The sequence below is a fragment of the Acinonyx jubatus genome, chromosome X (genome assembly GCF_027475565.1).
Source record: "Acinonyx jubatus isolate Ajub_Pintada_27869175 chromosome X, VMU_Ajub_asm_v1.0, whole genome shotgun sequence".
Lineage (NCBI taxonomy): Eukaryota > Metazoa > Chordata > Mammalia > Carnivora > Felidae > Acinonyx > Acinonyx jubatus.
The window spans coordinates 108940438-108962970 of NC_069389.1; the positions used below are offsets into that span (position 1 = coordinate 108940438).

Sequence of the window (22533 nt, forward strand, 5' to 3'; positions counted from 1 at the left end):
GAATCTAAGAAACAGCCCCCAACCCAGGGCTGAAATGAAGCAATCAAGAAAGTAACTCCCCACTGCATGGCTGATAAGCAAGAAAGGCAGGTCCCTTCCCCCAACATAGCTGAGATAAGGAGCACCCATGGGAAAGTCTTCCCCCAGTACTGAGCTAATCACCCAAAGAAGAGATCCTCCTCGCTGGACTGAAATAACACCCAAAAAAAGCCCCCTCATCAACACAGCTGAGAGAGAGAGTGCCCAAGGGAAAGTTCTCCCCTGGGGCTGAAACAATCACCCAAGAAAGAGTCCCCCATACAACTGAAGGCAGAACCCCTACAAAATAGTCTCCCCACCCCATGGCTGATCTATAGCACCCAAGGAAGCACCTCAATCCCTCCCAGGGTTGAGATAGGTCAACCAAGGAATAGTACCACACCCTGGCCTGAGAACACCCAAGGAAGAGTCCCCCTTCCAGGGCAGAGATAAAGTGCCCAAGGAAAAGTATTCCCACCCCAGGAGTTGAAATCCTTACCTTACTGAAGGAGACTAGAAGTAACTCAGACAATGGCAGTCAAGTCATGGTGTCACACCGTTGGAACTTTCTAGAAATCAGCCTTCTGACAGTTGCCTGAAATCTGCCTCAGGGGTCGCTGAGGATGTTGTACGCAGCGATGTCTCACCGGAAGCGCTCGGATGTATTACTGCTTGGGAGGGTTTAAAGGGGAGCTGTTGGCGTGCTGCCGGCCACACCGCCCTGTAGCAGCTGGGTACAGGAGAAGCTGCGTGCAGGGTCTGGTGCTGGAGAAGCCTGGTGCCCAGCAGGTGCCAGCGCCACCCGATCAGGAAGCAAAACTTTCCCCCTGCAATGTCTCTGGCGCCCCCTACAGACAAACTTCAGTGACGACTGCCGCAAGAAAACAAAGGAACCAGATCAGGCCAAATCTGGTGGGCCTGAATTGGGAGCTGAGAGGGAAGAAATCCGTAACCAGTACTCTGTATTCACAAAGGAGCAAAGGCATACAATGATCCTAATCAATGTAGAAAGCACAAATGATAAGACGTAATAACTATCCATGAGGACAAAATCAAAAGCATTGGTTGAAGAGTGAATCTGCCAGAAATCTGCAAAGCACATCATTCCTTGTGATGAAAATGAGAAATATTCTTTGCCAGGACAAGAATGTCCACTATCACCATGTCTATTCAACACTGCACTACAAGAATCCCTAGCTTGCACCACGAGACAATAAAAGATAAAGAAGTTGTTTAGCTAACCTGAAAACTCAAAGTAGTCTATAGACTAAGAATTGAACAATGAGGCTAGATGTAAAATCAACACATGAAAATTAACTGTATTTCTATATAACAGCCACAAGAAATTTTGGGAATGTAAGTTTTTAAGCTATTGCTAAAGTTAGCTAAACTATATAAGGAATAAATATATAAAGATAGAAATACATAGTATATATATGGAATATATATGTATATGAGAGTGTGTGTGTGTATGCGAGAGAGAGAGAGAAAGAAAGAGAAAGAGAGAGAGAGAGAGAGAGAGAGAGAGAGAGAGAATGAAATGAATATAACCAAATGTGTGTAAAACCAGTATGCAGATAATTATAAAATTTTATTGAAAGACACCAGAGAATATTTAAAGAGACGGCTATACCATAAACACCATAGATAGGAAGACATGGTGTCCATTTCCTTGACCACTCATTTAGTGTATAAATCTAGCACAATTACAGTCTAAATCCCAATAGAGTTGTTCATGAAACTTGACAAGCTGATTCTGAAATTTACATGGAAAAGTAGATGCCCCCAAATAGCCCAGACAAACATAAAGAAGAACAAAGTAGGAGAATCTGACTTGCTGTCTCAAGACTTACTAACCTTTAGTAATAAAAACAATGTGCGGGGGATACAGAGATACATACATTGAACAAAGCAGAGCCCGCATCATGCATAGATGGACATTTCATGCATTTCAGAGATGCCATTTCAGATCACTGGGGTAAGAACAGACTTTTCTTCTTTTTGCAGTATATGGCACTGGGACAATTGGCAATCTATGTGAAAAATAGATTGGGTTTCTTCTTTACACCATATACAAAAAAAGAAACAATTTAGATGATTAAGTACTTAAATATATAAAAAAAGACTGTAGAAGAAATTTGGAAGACTTCAGAATAGGATGTCAACTATACTTCAAAAAAAAAGAAAAAAGACTTCAAATTAGGAAAATACATCTTTTTTCATGTTTATTTCTTTTTTTAATGTTTATTTATTTATTCATGTTTATTTCTTAAATTTATTTTGAGAGAGAGAAAGAGGAAGCATGAACAAGAGGGGGGGGGAGAGAGAGAGAGAGACAGAGAGAGAGAGAGAGAGAATCCCAAGAAGGCTCCATGCTAAGCACGGAGCACATGGGGCTTGATCTCAAGACCTGGAGATCACAACCTGAGCCAATATCAAGTGTCGGCCACCTAACCAATGGAGCCACCCAGGCGCCTCCAAAATAGGAAAAGATTTCTTAAGAAGGAAAAAAAAATTGCTAAGCATAACAGAAAAGGTGGATACAATTGCATTGGTAATACTCTCATTTTTAAGTTTGATGATAAATTTACAAACATCCATTTTACTAAGTTTCATCTTATGTAAAATGTCCCATATATTTTTGTATGAATGAAGTTACATTATAAAACGTTTGCCTGGAAAAAGAAAGGCTTATAAGTTACGGCAGAGAAGGAGGACAGTGCCCTTAATAACCACGGAAGAAATAAATTCAACTTTTAGCAGAAGTTTAGTCTTACTAGTGAACCTGTGGTTTGAAGAAATTATTATAGAAGCAGGGTTACCATTAAAGAAAATTGAAAAAACAAAAATCCTAGCAGGCTGTTATTTTTAATGGATATTTGCTACATCCCTTGAATGCAAAGATGAGTCAACATTTAAAAATCTATTCTTGGGGCACCTGCGTGGCTCAGTCGGTTGAGCGTCCGACTTCGGCACAGGTCATGATCTCGCGGTCTGTGAGTTCGAGCCCCGCATCGGGCTCTGTGCTGACAGTTCGGAGCCTGGAGCCTGCTTCGGATTCTGTGTCTCCCTCTCTCTCTGCTCCTTCCCTGCTCATGCTCTGTCTCTCGCTCTCTCTCTCTGTGTCAAAAATAAATAAATGTTAAAAAAAATTTTAAATAAAAAAATAAGAATCTATTCTTATATTTTACCACTTCAATAGGTAAACAAAGAAAAAATTATGATTATCTCAATATATACCAAAAATGCATATGACAAAGTTCAAGATCCATTCCCAATTTTAAACATAACAATAACAAGGAGTAAGATATAAGGTTAATATATAAAAGTCAATTGCTTTCCTAAATACCAGTGATTAATATTGGAATATGAAATTAAAAAAAAATGCCATTTGCAACAGCACCAAAATAATGAAACACATAGACATCAAATGAAATATGTACAGGATCTCTGTATGGAAAACCACAAGAGCTATATAAGTAAAGAGATATTCCATGTTCACAAATTGGAAGATTCAATATTATTAAAATATCAATTCTGTCCAGCATGATCTGTTCAAAGCAATCCCAAATCAAAATCTCAGCAAGTTATTTTATTGACCAACTGGCCACAAAGACTATAGGGAAAGATGGAAGACCCCGAACAGCCAACACAATACTGAAAAATAAGAACAAACACGGAGGACCCACACTACCCAATTCCAAGACTTAATATAAAGCCATAGTCGTTGGGGCTCCTGGGTGGTTCAGTCGGTTAAGCATCCGACTTTGGCTCAGGTCATGATCTCACAGTCTGTGAGTTCGAGCCCCGCGTCGGGCTCTGTGCTGATGGCTCGGAGCCTGGAGACTGCTTCGGATTCTGTGTCTCCCTCATTCTCTGCCCCTCCCCCGCTCACACTCTGTCTCTATCAAAAAAAATGAATAAACATTTAAAAATTTTAAAAAATAAAGCTATAGTCATAAAGACAGTATGGTACTGACAAAAGAGTAGACACGTGGATGAATGAAACAGAGTAGACAAGCCAGAAAGAGACCAGCACATATAGTTAACTGACTTTTGACAAAGGAGCAAAGGTGATTCAAGGGAGAAAGCATAGTTTTCTCAACAAATGGGATTGGAACAATCAGCTATCCATCCATGTGGGAAAAAAATGAACCTAGACACAGATCTTCTGTCTTTCACAACAATTAACTCAAAATGTATAATGGGCCTAAATATAAAATGAAAAACAATAACATTTCTGTAAGAAAACATAGGAGAAAATCTAGACGACCTTGGGTTTGGAAATGAGTTTCTAAATTCAAAACCAAAAGGAAAATTCACAAAAGAAATCTGATAAGTTGGACTTTACTAAAATTAAAAACTTCATTGTGATACACGCTTTTACAAGAATGAAAAGACAAACCACAGGGGAGCCTGGGTGGCTCAGACGGTTGAGCGTCGACTTCAGCTCAGGTCATGATCTCATGGTTGGTGACTTCGAGCCCCGCATCGAGCTTGGGCTTGCTGCTCTCAGCGCAGAACCTGCTTTGCATCCTCTGTCTCCCTCTCTCTCTGCCCCTTTCCCGCTTGCACTTTCTCTCTCTCTCTCTCAAAAATAAACATTAAAAAAAAAAAACGACAAACCACAGAGTGGGAGAAAATCTTTGAAAAACACATATCTGTAAAAGACTTGTATTTGAAATATACCAAAATCTCTTAAACCTCAACAGTAAGAAAAGAAACAGCACAATTTGAAGTTGGGGAAAAGATCCAAATTAGATACTTCACCGAAGACAAATACAGCTGGCAAAGAAGTATGTGAAAAGGTGCTCAACATCATTTGTCATGAGGGAACGGCAAATTAAAATGAGATATCACTGCATACTTATTAAAATAGCTAAAACTTAAAACCTGGCAATACCAGTTGCTGACGAGGATGCAGAGCATTATCTCACCATATGGTCCAGCTAAGCATGCACCTTGGTATTTATCCAACTAATATGAATAATTATGCCCATACAAAAATGTGCATGTGTTTAAGCAGCATTATGCACAATTGTCAAAAACTGGAGATGTCCTTCAAAAGGTGATGTGCAAATAAACAGTGGAACATCGATCCAACGGACTGTTATTCAGAGATTTAAAAAAATTAATTAAACAGTAGACAGACATAGAGGAACCTTGAATGCATATTGTTAAGGGAAAGAAGCCAGTCTAAAAAGGCTACATAATGCAGGATTCTGACTATATGACATTCTGGAAGAGGCAACACCATAGAGACGGTAAAAAGATGAGTGGTAAACTGGGGCTCAAGGGAAAGGGAGAGGGTTGAGTAGCTGAAGCACAGGGATTTTTAGAGCTATGAAATTATTCTATATGAGAGTGCAATTGTGGATACATAACATTACCAATTTCTCAAAATCCATTGAACTTCAAAGCACAAAAAGTGAACCCTGATGTATACAATTTATTTTTTTTAATTTACATCCAAGTTAGTTAGCATATAGTGCAACAATGATTTCAGTAGATTCTTTAATGCCCCTTACCCCATTTAGCCCATCCGCCTCCCACACCCCCTCCAGTAACCCTCTGTTTGTTCTCCATATTTAAGAGTCTCTTATGTTTTGTCCCCCTCCCTGTTTGTATATTACTTTTACTTCCCTTCCCTTCTGTTTATCTGTTTTGTATCTTAAAGTCCTCATCTGAGTGAAGTCATATGATTTTTGTCTTTCTCTGACTAATTTTGCTTAGCATAATACCCTCTAGTTCCATCCACGTATTTGCAAATGGCAAGATTTCCTTCTTTTTGATTGCCGAGTAATACTCCATTGTATATACACACATCTTCTTTATCCATTTATCCATCAATGGACATTTGGGCTCTTTCCATACTTTGGCTATTGTGGATAGTGCTGCTATAAACATGGGGGTGCGTGTGTCCCTTTGAAACAGCACACCTGTATCCCTTGGATAAATACCTAGTAGTGCAATTGCTGGGTCATAGGATAGTTCTATTTTTAGTTTTTTGAGGAACCTCCATCCTGTTTTCCAGAGTGGCTGCACCAGCTTGAATTCCCACTAATAATGCAAAAGAGATCCTCTTTCCCACATCCTCGTCAACATCTGTTGTTGCCTGAGTTGTTAATGTTAGCCATTCTGACAGGTGTGAGGTGGTATTTCATTGTGGTTTTGATTTGCATTTCCCTGATGATGAGTGATATTGAGTATTTTTTCATGTGTCAGTTGGCCATCTGGATGTCTTCCTTGGAGAAGTGTCTATTCATGTCTTTTGCCCATTTCTTCACTGGATTATTTGTTGTTTGGGTGTTGAGTTTGGTAAGTTCTTTAGAGATTTTGGATATTAACCCTTTATCTGATATGTCATTTGCAAATATCTTCTCCCATTCTGTCGGTTGCCTTTTAGTTTTGCTGATTGTTTCCTTCACCGTGCAGAAGCTTTTTCTTTTGATGAGGTCCCAATAGTTCATTTTTGCTTTTGTTTCCCTTGCCTCTGGAGACGTGTTGAGTAAGAAGTTGCTGCGGCCAAGGTCAAAGAAGTTTTTGCCTGCTTTCTCCTTGAGGATTTTGATGGCTTCCTGTCTTACATTTAGGTCTTTCATCCATTTTGAGTTTATTCTTGGGTATGGTGTAAGAAAGTGGTCCAGGTTCATTCTTCTGCATGTCGCTGTCCAGTTTTCCCAGCACCACTTGCTGAAAAGACTGTCTTTATTCCATTGGATATTCTTTCCTGCTTTGTCAAAGATTAGTTGGCCATACGTGTGTGTGGGTCCATTTCTGGATTCTCTAGTCTGTTTCATTGAGCTGAGTGTCTGTTTTTGTGCCACTGATGTATACAAATTTTTAAAAATCATTTAGGTCAGGGGAATCGCAAGATAGAATGCAGAATGTGACAAAGCAATCAAACTGTATTACAAATTTGTGAAGCAAACATACTGAAGGGGAGGGGTGTAGACCTAAGTAACTTTGGAAATGAGTGGGGTCTATAAAACCAATGGCAAACAAACATGTATAATCACTGCTGTAGTTGGGAATGTTGTTTTCCATGAGAGTACAGGGTAACGATTCTGAAACCATGTATAATGGGTTTAAACAATTCAAGTAAACAGGTAGCAGACCGTGGGAGCCAGGTTTCTTAGCATGGGAGTAGCGGTTTGCAGATCAGCAAGGGGAGGTGGTTAGAATGATTTATGTGATGATGGATGGAATGTCGGTATGAACTCGTGTTTCACATAATAGAGATACAGCAGTTATGTATGGAAATATTTATATATGTGTGTATATGCACAGGTTAGTGTATGCATGTATATTTTCTTGCCCCATCAGTTGAAAGGGTCTTGAAGCAACAAAACCCCAGCAGCACTGGGGCCCAGATCCTGGTTTCTAATACCATTCTTCAAGAAAAGGACTCAGGTTCCCTGGAGAAAAGCCCGATTCTAGGACTGGGGAAGGAAATATACACGATGAGCCTGGAACATCTTGTAGTGGCAGAAGGTAAGGAAGAGCTTAAAACAAAACGAAAAAATCCGCAACAATGGGAGTATGTCAAAGGGACACACAGGAGCCCAGTGAAAGAGCTACCAATGTCCAACACTGGGGCAATTTCCACCTCAAAGTAGTGTTGCATGATAATCCAAAGTATAAAAAACATACCCAAGAGTCGAAACTCATATAAATGACCAAATAAGTTAATAAGGGGGAAAGAAGAAACATACCTCCGGTGCAGAAGAATGCCAAATGGGGCTCCTGGGTGGCTCAGTCGGTTGGGCATCCAACTTCGGCTCAGGTCATGATCTCAAGGTTTGTGAGTTCGAGCCCCGCGTTGGGCTCTGTGCTGACAGCTCAGAGCCTGGAGCCTGCTTCGGATTCTGTGTCTCATTCTCTCTGTGCCCCTCCCCCACTTGTGCTCTGTCTTTCTCTGTCTTTCAAAAATAAATAAATGTAAAAATAAAAAAAATAAAAATAAATTTAAAAAAAGGAAGAATGCCAAAAATAACTTATGTAGATACTCCATCCTCAAGGAAGTAGAGCAGAAGTCCCTATTCCCTGTGTGGGCTATGCATAGTGACTTCCTCCCAAAGAGGACAGTATGGAAATGGGGAAAAAAAAAGGAACTTTACAGTGGAGAAACCTGACAAACACTAACTTAGGTGATCAGGAATTACATCAACAGTGGTAAGTCACGTTCATAAATATGTACCCTTGATAGAACAATAGCATGCGTAATCCCAGTGTAATGGTAAAAACATCAGACAAATTGCAATAAAGGGAAATTTTACCAAATACCTGGCCAGTATCCCTCAAAGCTGTCAAGATCATCAGAAACAAGGACAGTATAAAAAACTGCCACAGCCAAGGAAAACCTAAGAAGACATCACAGTTAAATGCAATGCAGTATCCTGGCTGGAATCCTGGAACACACAAAGGACGTTAAGTAAAATCTGGGGAAACTTGAATATTAACTGTAGTTTATAACAATGTATCAATATTGGTTCCTTGATTGTATCAAATGTCTCATGGTAATGTAAGATGTTAGCAATAGGGGAAACTGAGCATGGGGTATGTGGGAACTCTGTGCTATCTTCCCAATTTCTGTGTACATTTAAAACAGTTCTGAGAAATAAAGTTTATTTGGAAAATATCATTTTTTAAAAAGAGGTAGAGGAACTGTTTAAAAGGGACTAGAGGGGCGTCTGGGTGGCTCAGTTGGTTAAGCATCCGACTCTCAATTTCGGCTCAGGTCATGATCTCACAGTTCGTGAGTTCAAGCCCCGTACTGGGCTCTGCACTGGCAGTGTGGAGCCCGCTTGGGATATTCTCTCTCTCTCTCTCTCTCTCTCTCTCTCTCTCTCCCTCCCTCCCTCCCTCCCTCCTTCCCTCTGCCTCTCTCCCACTCGTGCTCGCTTGCTCACTCTCTCTCAAAATAAATGTAAAATAAAATAAAATAAAATAAAATAAAATAAAATAAAATAAAATAAAAAGGAGACTAGAGAGACATACTATAATGTGTGAACCTTGGTGGGCGCAGCTATGAAAGTCATTCTGGGGACACATGGGGAAATCTGAATATATTGGATGGTTCACCATTTTCTTCAGTGTGAGAGTTGTATTGTGGTTAAATGGGAAATGTACTCATTCTTATAGAAATGGCACACTGACATATTTAAGGATGTCGTGATGTCGTGAAGTGTGATTATGAAGTCCCCAATTTACCATAAACTATTCAGGAGAGAAAAACAAAAGTGGCAAAATATTAGGAATGGTGACTCTAAATGAAACGTATATTGGCATTCTTATTATTACTCTTTCACGTTTCCTGTAAGTTTGAAATTTTTCAAAATACAATTTTAGAAAAATAACCAACAGGATTCTAGAAATGGACCAAATGATACTAATGTCCATCTGGAAATATAAACATGCATTAATAAGTAGGAAAAATCCCGGTCATTTTTGCAACAGACTTCAGAACTCAGAAACAGGTCTAAGTATATACATAAATTCAATGTATGAATGAGGATGGCTTTTCAAATCAGTGTGGGGGAAAAAAGTCAAAAAATGGAGTTGGGATAACCACACAGCTCTTTGGGGAGAAAAATGTTGAATCCTTACCTCACTCCTTCTACCTAAATAAAGTCCAAATGAATCAAAGATGTAAAGATTAAAAAAAAAAAACTTAAAAGTACTGGAAAAATACATTAAATTTATTCTTAAATGTAAAGAAGGCCTTTCTAAGCAAGGCATGAATCCCAAAAGCCATAAAGACTGAGAAGTTTAACTACATAAATAAGTAAATAAATCAATCTCAGGAAAATATTGCCAAACATATGACAATGGACCAATTTTCTTAGCTTACAAAGAGCTCATACAAATCAATAAAAAACAAAGCATCTAGTAGAAAACAGAACATGACCACACAGTTCACAGAAAATGAAATATAAGTAACCAATAAACATGAAAATGTGTCCCATATCCTTTATTAAAATGCAATCTAGCTGAAGTAAGGTGCAAGGTATCACTTATTCAGTTTCAGATGATCAGATGTTTAAAAGTTTAGTACCCAGCAGCGGCATAGGCCTTGGGAATAATTGTTCTTATACATTCTATGTGGGAGAGTAACTAGGCAAAGACTTCTGGAGAACCATTTGGCAATAACTACTTAACTGAAAGTGAAAAATAGCCTTTGACCCAGCAATCCTACTGCTAGGAAGTAACCCTGTGGGTGCAATCTCATTATACGTACAAGTCTGTTCACTGGAGCATGGTTTAACCATAGTAAAATACTGAAAACCTGAGATCCCATCAGTGTTTCGACATTTGTAACACATTCATACACTGGAACGCCGCACAGTCATTAAAAAGAATGAGGTATTTCTGTATAGCCTGATACAGAAAGATCTTGCAAGACACAGGTGGCAAAAATAGCAAGATACAGAAGTGTATACATTCTGACTCCATTAGTGTAAAAATTTTTTTAATATATATTTGCTGGCAAATAATGACATCCCCGAACAAATACACATGACACTTTAAGCTGGTTACCTTTGGAGAGGGGCATTAGGCACGGGAGGGAAGGGGCAGGTTTTAATGTCATGCCTTTCTGTACAATCTGATTTGTTGTTTTTGCCATGTGCATATTAACTTCATACTTGATTTGTAGGTTATTTTGACATATCCCTAGGTAGAATTGAATGCTGGTGGTGTTAGTTTTCAAAATACTCCAGAGAGGTGCCAAGTTTTACAAACCATAACTTCCCCCTGGATTTTCATCAGACTCCCGATTGGCCACCTGATGCTTTAATCATAATGATGTCAAGTATAAAGTTATAACAAATTTGCAATGGGATGATTGGACACTGCTACTCACGGACTGAAATTCTTATACTCCAAAGGGCATGTGATAATTTATAAATATAAGTGAGATTACACATTCTGTTCTGACTCTAAAAAAAAAAAAACACAAAATAGCCATTAGACTTTACATGTACAAGAAAAAGTGAAGTATCCATTGAATTTAGTAAAACAGCATCACACTGGAAAAAAAAAATACAGTCATAAAATTAGCTCTTACATTTTTCTGGGGACAGAGAAGCAGAAGAGAATGATATTTAAAAAACAAAACAAAAACAAAAACCACTACCAAAAACAGGGTGAGACAATCATTTATTTATTGGACAGGGCAAGGTCATTTAGAGAGAGGAAACATATCCAAAAGAAGGTGTTTAGCTTGGTGTTACAGGCATTGATGTTCACAACAAACAACACTACTCAATACATCATGGAAACAGGCCACATACAACCAGGAAGATGCTGTCATGTCACTCAAAAATAAGCCACGGTGCTTAGGAAACAATCATTAGGGAGTTAGCAGAGCATCATGGTCTCTAATCCGCCGATCTGCATTGTCTGTGGCTGGGACATTAGCCGATAGCATCTGGCTGGTTCCCTGGTTATTAAGAAGTGTCTTGCTATATTCTAGCGAGCCTTCAATATTGAGTACACGCTTCTGAATGTCTCTAAAATTGGCAGTCACCTGCAGGCTTAACTACACTACACATCACTACATTTTTGGACTACCCTAGGTAGTCATGGACGGTCTCAAAGTATTATAAATAAAATTCTGAATTTAATTCATTTAGCACTGTTACAATGCATCCAAATCAGCTTTAGTCCTATGGTACATACCTGAAAACGGAAACAGAAATTCACGGGAGGAAAGTAAAGAAGAAATTTGGGAAGCTCATCTGGCTTGAGGTATACACACCTGCTAACAAAGTTAGACGCACCTGAAAACTATGTCAATTATCTGCCAAAATATTGGGCATGATTTTTACTTGGACTTTCCTGATTGGGCAGGCAAAGATTTCAATATCCATTCTAGAGCCTAGCCAAAATCTTGTCAATAGTAGTAGATCATGAGTGACTGATTACGAGGAAAACTATTCAGCCTAAAACTGACTAGAAAACGAGTGTCTGGCCCTCCCCAGTCACATCCACTGATTCTACCAACCACTTCCTTCCACAGAAATCACAGTACTCGGGAGGAGACGCGCTCACTCCACGTGCAACAAAACTACACTCGAGGAGCCAGTCACTAAAAGACCAGACACTGTACGAATGCACTCGTATTAAATGACCAGAATAGGCAAATCTATAGAGGCAGAAAGCAGATTAGTGGTTGCCCGGGGCTGGGAGGCACTGGGAGGTGGGGTGGGGTACGAGAGGTGCCTGCCAAAGGGTACAGGGTTTCTTTTGGGGGTGACAGAAATGTTCTAAAACTCACTGTGGTGCTGGTCATACAACTTTGTGAATATATTACAAAACCACTGACCTATACCCTTTAAATGGCAGCATCGAAGGTATGTGAATATTAAAAAAGGAAGACAGCCCCCAAAAAGCAGAAAAGAGGCTCTTGCAAGTCAAGTCACACCTGAGGAAATGGTAGACAAGCCTGACATAAGGAGCCGCCTTCTCACACACTATTTTGATTTACATTATAACCACATTAACCCCTGAATTCCACTGTTCATTCATTTCTAAATTATTCTAGGCTATCAGCAGATTTCTAACTTTGTTCTCCTTAGAGAGCAGAGTCAGTGTTCCACAGACAGACTGGCTTGGCAAAACAAAACTAAACAACAATAAAAACTCAACGATGAAATAATCTCGTGCTTTGGGGTTGTGTGTTACCAGGCAGAATAGAAGAGCTGAGGTTCATTTCTAATGGGAAAAATGCCACCAGGCATAAGGGCACCTTACGACTCTTGCCTAAAGCATATTTCCTTTTCAAATCTGCACAGTTATTCCCTTTGCACCTACACAATTCAACAAAAGCAATGTTTTCATACCTGCACAGTTCAACAAAAGCAACCTTCTCTACAAAAGAATGTGACGCTCCCTGCAGATCAAAGAGCTAGCCAAATTTCCCTGAACCTAAAATTACTGTTTCTAAACAAAAAAAACCAAAGTCTCCTCTGTACCCTCATCCTTACCTTCAGCAGCACACAATGAAGATGGAAAACTCTAAGCCTGCTATAAATCCGAACCCATAAAACAACTTCGTAAATGACCTTGTTTTTAATTAAAGGTATTACTTCCAAATATTTAAAACACATTTGTCCCGAGGCCTTGGAAGTTGACCTCTGATGAGAGCTTTCCTTTAGTTTTACTAATTCACTAGTTTAGTATGCAGTAAAATAACAAGAGTCTTCGAAGAAGTTAAACAGGCTAATGACCAGTCATGGGCTTTCTTCTGTGATTACTATTCTTCTGCAGACAGGATAATTAATGAAACCATGAGTGGTCTTTTTGGTCTATCTGCAGCTATCCTTAAACTACATAATCGGTTAGGGAAATTTCCGACAGATAAATGAAGAGAACACAAGTAGCTTTACGGCAAGTTGAATTTGTTGAACCTACTTATGACAAAGAATTTCGGACACAAGAATCGCTCACTGCACACAGAACCCCAGAGAAGTGATGGCACAAGACAGCTGACGTGGGAAGGTATACGGGAGTGGGGCGGGGTGAGAGGTCGTGAGAAATTAAAAACTGGCATGTATCTGCTGGAGCAGAGCCACTGTTTAGGGGGCGTCAGAAAAACTGCTAAGTCACCATTTTGGTCTCTTTAGAGAAGTCCATTTGTTGTTAAGAACCAAAGACCTTTCTACTATCATTCGTGCTGCAAAATGCAGTAGTCACATTATTGCCAAAAGGATCCCAAAAACTCAAGTGCAAAAGAAGAGAAATCTAAGAAAATAAATAGTTACAAAATCATCAACATTTTTCAAAGAAATGTGTTCAAAACAGTGACTTTTACAAAAGATAGGAATTTCTTTTAAGTGGAAAAAGGAATTCTCTCTATGAAAGCTCAAAGACTCATTTCACAGATAACTTATACTCCATTAATGATTTGATTGACAGTGTACAAACAAGGGCCATAGACTCTTTTTAATTAGGTCTGAAAAATCAATATAATATAAATACTGATGATTGGGGGGGGGGGGAGTGTTTTATACCCCAAACTCCAATATTCCAGCTCTGTGTCCTGTCCTGTTATTATAATCTGTAAAAATCTTAACGACGCAGTGATTCAAGTTTTCGTAACTTCAATGATGTATTAGAGGACAATGCATCTTGATTTGAAGAGTTTGTTGTATCCGAAGGCCGGAACAGCACTCGACCACGATGATTAAATACATAAAATGATGGGTGATTCCTTAATGTGTCAAATGTCCTTAAAAGAAAAAACAAAGAGCATCGACTTTAGATAAACCTATCAAAAAGCCTATTTGAAAACAAGCAGGCTTCTAATGAATTATGAATTTGCTCTTAACTAAGTTTAAATCCGTGAAATCAGGCTATAAACAGGCTATAATCATACTGTGTTTCATTTCTTTTTCCTGCGCAAGGAAAATAAGCCTGGGAAAGCAACATAAAGCCCTCAAATTTGTCTTTCAGCCGTTCCTTTCTATGAATAATAGCACGAATCATCGCTCAACTGTAATCACATCTATAAATCTTACACTAGCTAGCCATGCCAAAAAATTTTTTAAAAACCAGTACACAGATTTTACCTTTGATTATTTTCATTTGGCCCTCACTACTCAAGCAATACGACCGTTTCACAGATCTGTTTCCAAGAATCTTTCAAGTACAACAAAAAGCTCCTTTTGGCCCTTCTGTACCTTCTGTTGTCCAAACTCATACATTTTGCTACCACCTACTAAATTTATATATTTTGCTACCACCTACTTAATGCCATTCTGTTTTACTTCTTTCCTGGCCCTCTGCCTGCAATTCTTGGTAGACTCTTTGTAAGAACTACAGTGGGTGGTGATAGTAGAGTATCCTTTCTATTTTCTCAACAAGATATATATATAGTCTAAAAAAGTTCACAAACACCTAAGTGTATGGCTTTTAGTATTGGTTTGTTTAAACATTATTTTCCTGGAGAAAGAAGGACTCTGCCTCAATAAAAATTCACATCTCAAAGTCAGCCCACCTAAAAATCCAAGCATACTCCCACGTAAAACAGGAAGCCTGAGATGTGACTATTTAAAATGTAAATTGAAAAGTAAAAGTAACAAGGGGGTGGGTTTCCTCTAACAAATAAATGCTCACTGTGAATCCTTCTGAGGACACATTGTAAAGGGTTAAAATTTCCAGGTTCAAGAAGGTGGGTGAAGTCCAGAGATGGAACTGAACAAAGGTACAAGGATAATTTCATGACAGTAAGAAATATGGAAAAGAAAAAGCAAGCAAAGCTCAAGGAAATAGCTTAGAAGTACAGGAGAAAAAAGAAAGCAAAATAACAAATATACTGTAGTCCAGGAAGAGGAAAGGGCCAGAGAGCAGAGTCTATGTCACAGACTAGGTTCAAGTGGTAGAGGAAACAGAAAACCCCTATTCTTCCAAAGACTGAGCTGGAACAAGTGGATAAAGAGAGTGGGGGAAGGAAGGAAGGAAGGAAGGAAGGAAGGAAGGAAGGAAGGAAGGAAGGAAAGAAGGGAAGGAAAGAAAGGGAAGGAAAAAGAGGAAGGATGAAAGGAAACAATTTCTGAGGGGATATCTTCCTATACGTCTATTTCTTTCCATCCGTCGAACCAATAAATAATTTTAAGCAAATATAACACATCTTAGTCTACTGTCAATAATCTGTCATACCACTTCCATTTTTCCATCTCATCAAACACTGCCTCGGTATTTTCATCTCACTACTCAAACGAGCTGCATAATCAAAATGTAAAAACAAAACCAACTTTTATGTACCAGAAAACATACATTTTAAATCATGTAAATGAAGCAAAACCCCTATGAAACTAAATGCCTATGAAAAGGGAAGGACTTACTTATTTTTTAGTTCTGAAGTGGCATCCATGTCTTTAAACTCCCCTGCAATATGAACTATACCATAACAGGTAACTGCAAAGGCCAGAAGTGTCTGAAGAACTATCTGTGAGTATAAAGATTGAGATTATCAAATAACATACAAATATTATCATAAAACTTTGCCATTTTCTCTCCATCTCTTTTTAGCCTCTGACAAGTATTTCTCCCAGGTCCTACCAAGGAATCAATTCTGCCTTTAAATAATTTGAACTCAGACACACCAAAATCTTCTATACATTCTGTGGATTGGCTGCAAAGATACTTCTGGGTCTTCTCAAATAGCAAACAGGTACTGAGCCATTCAGAACTCAGTTATCAACGGTTACCTGCTTCCAAGAGCAACTAAGAATTTTTAAATGTATTATGGTTAAATATCATTGAGTATAAAAAGAACACCCCTGACCCACCACCCAGCTTAAGAAATAAACCGACCAGTACCTTTCAAGTCCCACATGTCCCTCTCCAGTTATATCCTTCACCCTTCCCTCAAGGTGAACTATTGTACTGAACTGTAGATTAACCAGTTTTTGAGGCTTTTCTTTATAATTTTACCAGCTATGTATGTACCTCTAAAGTGTATATTGCTTCCTTTTTTCCCAGTTTTGGACTTTCTTGTGAGATTCACCCCTATTGTAGTATATGTATCCTTGTAGTCCATTCATTCTCATCATGTTTTATATTATATGAATATTCCAAAAGTTATTCATTCCACTGCTGATGGCTACGGGGGCTGTTTCCTGTGTGTTACTTTTAAAATGTCAGTATGGATATCCTGGTGTATGTCTCCTGGTACACGGGAGTAGAACCACTGGGGGAGAGTATACACACGTTCAACTTTATTAGGTAATACCAAAATGTTTTCCAAAGTGGTTGTGCAAGCAGAAACTTGCAATGTTTGATATTAACCAACATGGGATTACAGGCACATTTGATTTTCTTGATTGTGATTTTTCTGTATTTTCCAAATTTCCCAAGTTGTAAACAGCAGCAAGGTATTTTAAAAAGATATAAATGAATACATGTGTGGTGGGGGGGGGGTTAGTCCACCACAATGGAAAGGTGATAGGAGAGTGAGTTAATAGTCTCATCTATCAAAACTTTCATTACAGACAACTAAAGTCAAAATTAGCCACAAGCTATTACTCTTAACTTTCTAAATTAAAACTCATATCACATGTCATACCAATTTACATTCCCCCACCAGTGTACCGAGACCTATTTCATACAATGTAATCACAGGCACCATTAACAAGAATGTGGTAAATCAATGACTTATCATGAAATTATGTCACAATAAACTGTTAAGTAATAAAAAGCTAATTATAAAACCATACATACATACACAGAGATAATAACTTTTTAAAAGAAAAACCGTTTTGATTAGGTAAAACTGTACATATGTAAGTAAAGATAATACTGTTTGTGCACAGGAAGAGGGCTGAACCACTGACATACTCCGAACTGTTGGGAGTACAAGCAGAATTGCTGACCAGTGGGGTCACTTCTCTTTTATTGTACAGGGTTGGTTTTACTTTTTACACATACTGTTTGATTCTGTTACAAAGAAGTTACTAGTGTGTCATTTACAATCCTTTAAAGATAAAAAGGGTGAGTGAAACTAATGTAACATTTTAGCTTAAAAAAAACCCACAACACGTGTGTTTGTTTTTATTTACTTTTACCGCCCACATATATGTCCCTAAACAATGTTACTTTTTCTTGTTCTTAAACTTTACATAAAAAGGAACTTTGCTAAAAAATGAAGCCAAATAATCAACTTTTTAAGTTCGTCTCAGACTACGAACGAAGAAACTTCAAGAATGACTATTTAAACTACAGTTCTAGAAACCAAACACAGAAATCTTTTGTTTCCAAATCTTCGGGTTTTACAATGAGTGACAAAAAGTAAAGTAGAGAACAGATGTTATTTCATGTCTGGAAAATTTTATGAGAATAAAAACCAGTAAAAAATTATTATAAGCTATGTGGCTAATTTTTAAAATATATTTTAACGGAATATAAATGACCAACTTACATCTATTGGCAGTGATTCATCTTCCTTTTCTGTTAATCGCATATAAGAACGATCTATAAACCAGAAGCATACCATTAAGGAAATTGTAGCCCATTTTTCTTTCTTAAAATGCAAGCAAATCAATACACCAAAGAAGCGGCTGACTTATATGCTACATAAAGCAACGCTAATCCCGGATTCCTCAAAAACCTCTATCTTCTAAGGCAGTCAGCCTGATCTTGAACTATTTTATTTTCATCACGACCTGCTTTGTCACCTTATAAAACACAGAAAGAGTGAAAGGTGAGCAAGTACAAGGAAGAAATACCTAAAACCACATTTTTTTCTTTCTTTCTTTCAGTACTATAGGAAAACTAGAATCCTCTGAAACTGTTTCTTTCGCTAACGGGTCAAAGAAATCACAATTATTTAAAAACGAATAAGCCTACAGAAAATCTCAACTCTGAAGTAGCACCACCATCACATAGTATGGACCAAGTAATACCGGTATGGATATGTTTTTCTCCTGCCAGAATATGTTGGAGCAGTGGGAGAACAGGTGAAATCCCAGGATGTCAATTTCTGCCTCTCCGATTAAATTACAATTCCGCTGCTGCCTTAGCCTCAGGAAGCAGCAAGGTAGGAAAGAAAAGCATCAGGATTTGGAAGCTGATAAGCCTGGATCATAAAACCAGCTCCTCAACTTACTGTCATTGAGTTTATCTCATTCAACCCGAAAACATCCATCACCACGAGTTGTAACATGTATCTCAATTTCAGAATGTTAGAATGAAGGACTTGGAAGGGGATGTGTGTCTGAGTGTCAAAGAAATACAGTATCTATTTTTCAACTGCCCATGTTTCTGCAACAGTAAAATGGGGATAATGTGAAGATTAAGTAAGATACATGATAGCCATTCTGCCGTAACAAAGCTCATTGCAGCAAAGATGGGCATTGCTACAGTACAATAGTTTGCTGTCCGCTGCTACGGTCTGACAGGACACAATTAGCTTCCAAGGTAAATATTAGTCTTTTTGCAACATAAGCATTATAAAGAGGCCCCACTGCAGTGACAAATGCCACAAGGCATTCTCATCTCACCGGAAACACGAGTCTCTAACTCTAGAAGAATCTTGCACAAGCCCTATTTAATAATGTGCTGTGGACTAAAAAACCCAAACTGCTGTCAGGGAACATGTAGTGACTCTTCAAAGAGTGCACTTAGAGACATTTCTCAAGTTTTATCTTATGGGTTTAACATAAGGACCGGTGTAAGAGAAACATCCAGCCAATACCAAAAATAGGTTTGGCTAGCTTCCTACTGTCAGTTCGATTCCCAGCCAGCCTTCTTCTTTGCATGAAGGCTAATCTGACTCTAACACTACCTTTAACCAGGCATTTCCTCATTTGTAAAATGAAGGAGTCAGACTTACTTCCATGATCTCCTCGCTCTAGAACTCTTAAAATTCCAACGCCGAAGCCAACTGTACAGAATGACGCAGAACTCAACAGTACCCTAATCTCGTCTACAGTAGCGCTTCTCAAAGGACTGTACAACCAAATCATCTGAGGATCTGATTAAAATGCAGATTAGGATTCACTAAACTCTGGGGCAGGGCCTGAGTTTCTGCCTTTCTAGCAAGCTCCCAGGTGATTCCCTCGAGGCTGGTCTGTTAAACACACTTGGGCAGCAAGGCTCTGAGATATGTTCCTTAACCTCCTTGTCCCTCACCTCCCACCCCCGGACCATCTCCAAGCATCCTTATGTACTTTTAGCATAGCATCTATATTACTTTATTGTGATGATTTATTGATCCATTTGTTTCCCCACTTGACTTTGAACTTCCCCAGGGCATCACTGTATCTCTAGCACCTAAGCACAGAGCAATTTCAACCAATTACATGAAACTGAATTTCATAAAGTGGTGCAGCACATAGGCTCTAGAGCCAAACTGCTTGCCTTTGAATCCTGACCCCGCCATGTATCATCTCTGTCAGTTTGTGCAAGTTTCCTAGCTATGTTCATCTCAACTTCTTCATCTTTCAGAAGAAATCATAACAACAGCTACCTCCCCCACAGCGCTTTTGGTAGGACTGAATTATATAATACACATAAAGTGCTTAGTTCAGTGCCTGGCACATGGTAAGCACGTAATGAATGTTAGCTGTTATTATTGTTATCATTAAAGATTGGAGCTTTGGAGAAGCTGTCACAGAATAGAGAAGACTGGGGAAACAAGACAACCAAATGTAATGTGATACCCTGGATTGATTCCTGGAATAGAAGACCTTATTGGAAAAACTTGTAAAATCCAAATAAAAGCTAGACTTCAGTTAACAGTAATATGCCAGCGTCAGTCTCTCAGTTGTGACAATATGCCACGGTAACAGAAGATGTTACCAATGTGGGAAACTGGGCGAGGGGTATACGGTAACTCTGCACTACCTCTGAAACTTTTCTGCAAATCTAAAATTTCAAAATAAAAATGTACGTAAAAAATAAAACTGAATTTCCGTCAGACAAATGTCATGTCATAAATACATGCATGAAAAAAGTAGTGAAAATAGCTCGGTCATTTTAACTGTGTATAATAAACAGAACAAAAGATTTTATCTTGAAAAAAAAATTAAAGCTTTGAAGGAATTCACATTTCATTTTCTACTTTACTCCTGAAGATGGGAAGTAATCTAGCAAACGAATAAAGTTCAACTTTAAATTCACTTCCTTCATTTAACAAATGTATTGAGTACCTACTGTGGGGAGGATTATGCTAGGCAGACAGATCATAGCAATGGATTAAATGAGCTGCCCACGTGCGCTAGGACAGAGGTTAGCAAACTTTTCCCGTGAAGAGTCAAATAATAAATATTTTAGGCTTTGCAGGCCACACTGTCTGTGTCAACATCTCAACTCCCCACTTAGAAAGCAGCCAGGCAACACCTAAATGAATGGGTGTGGCTGTCTGCCAGTAAAACTTTATCGATGGAGACTGAAACTTAGATTTTTTTTATTTTTTATAACTGTCACGGATCATAAAATGATATTCTTTTGCTTTTTCCCCCAACAAATTAAAAAATGTGAAACTATGTGTAGCTGACTACAAAAACAGGAGAGAGGCTGCATTTGGCCCACCTGCCAGAGTTTGCTGACCCCTGGTCTAGAAGAAAGACCTAAAAACGGATCCGCTGTCTAAAGACTGCACTACCTCGTCTGTTGGCCTTCCAAGTTTCTTCTCCACGATACAACCGTATTGGTATGTTAAAGTACTTTTACTTGTTTGCTTTTAAATTTCCCAACCACTCTGTGACCCAGGAAAGGCAAGAATTAAAATCCACCTCTGTGAAAGCTCACAGAAGGGACATGACTTGCCCAAGGTCATACAGATTTAGTGGTAAAGCAAGTTTTTCGGAACCAGCCCTCCAGACTCCCGGTCCAGTGCCCTTTCTCCTGCAACACAGTGCCCCCACAAGGCAAACGGTCATTTAACTTCTCAGTCTCCGCCTGGACAGCCCAGGAGCGCCCAAGATGCTGTCCACCTAGCTGTCATGGGACCATGAGCACCAGAGGTCCTCAAGCCGACACTTAGCCTGCTCAGCCCCACGCTGGATCTGACATCACTCGTCCCAGATTCCGGGCCAACTCCCTCTCTGGCCACCCTGCAGCCCCACGGCCTCCCTCTTTGCCCACCCTGCAGCCAGCTCAGAGCCCTCTCCCAGGCACCCCCTTCCCCTTCCATCCCTGCTGCAATTTCAGGTGCCCGTCTCCTCAAACTCAAGCCCCGCGCCGCTTCTCGGAGTCACCCCAACTCTAAGGGCTCAAATGACCATCCCCGGGAAACTCGGTCCGACACTCCCTCAGCGTGCGCCCACACACCGCCCCCGGAGTCCTGCACAGGAGCGGCCGCGGTCTCGCCCCCACCCCACCCCGGCACTTACGCTGAGCAGCGGAAAAGGCCGCGTGGGCTAGGGCAAAGAGGCCGACGCCCACCAGCCCCTTCCATAGCGACGGCGCCATGATTCCGGAGGAGCGGCAGCCCAACAAAAGAGGCGAAGGGCGGCGGAGCTGTTCCTTCTTCCACGGGCGGGTGTCCGCGCAGCGCAGACAGATGACGTCACCGAACCCCTGGGCGCGAAATGCCTTAGAGGTGGAAAAACCAAAGAGCCGTGAGAAAGCGGAAGCAGGAATGCCGGGAAGGAGGGGAAAGCGACACGGAATAAGGTCCGCGAGTGACCACGAGCCGAGCCTGCGCCGCGCGGCCTCTCCGCGAGGGGCAGCGCTGAGCTGAGAGCCTTGCAGAAAGAAGCGAAAGCGGATCAATGGAGAAGCGGAACGGAAGGGCGCCAGCAAATGAGCGTGGGTCGCGGGGCAAGGGGCGGGGCCTGCGGCGATGCCGGGGTGGGGCTTGAGGGGCGGGGCGGCGAGAGGGCCGGAGGGGGAGGTTCAAGGCGGCCCCGGGTCTCTACTCCTGGCAGGGGGGTTTGTTTGTTTGCTTTGCCTTTTCGCTCCAGAAGTCTCATGTGTTTTCTGACGGCCGGTCCAGTGCTTCAGCCTTCTGGGAGCCGACACTGCTGAAGGAGGCAGAAAGGGAAGCGGCGGCGGGATTGGGGGGGG

At 40.0% G+C, this 22533-nt stretch overlaps 1 protein-coding gene across 1 annotated transcript; it reads right to left on the bottom strand.

Annotated features, from left to right (window-relative positions):
• Window positions 1-11161: 11161 nt before the first annotated feature.
• Window positions 11162-22287, bottom strand: MMGT1 (membrane magnesium transporter 1). The gene is made up of 4 exons (XM_027054733.2): window positions 21858-22287; window positions 17942-17994; window positions 15867-15970; window positions 11162-14251 (listed from the first exon to the last, which is right to left on the bottom strand). The coding sequence occupies exons 1-4, from the start codon at window positions 21934-21936 to the stop codon at window positions 14092-14094; spliced, it is 396 nt and encodes a 131-aa protein (XP_026910534.1). The 5' UTR covers window positions 21937-22287; the 3' UTR covers window positions 11162-14091.
• Between the last annotated feature and the right edge of the window lie 246 nt (window positions 22288-22533).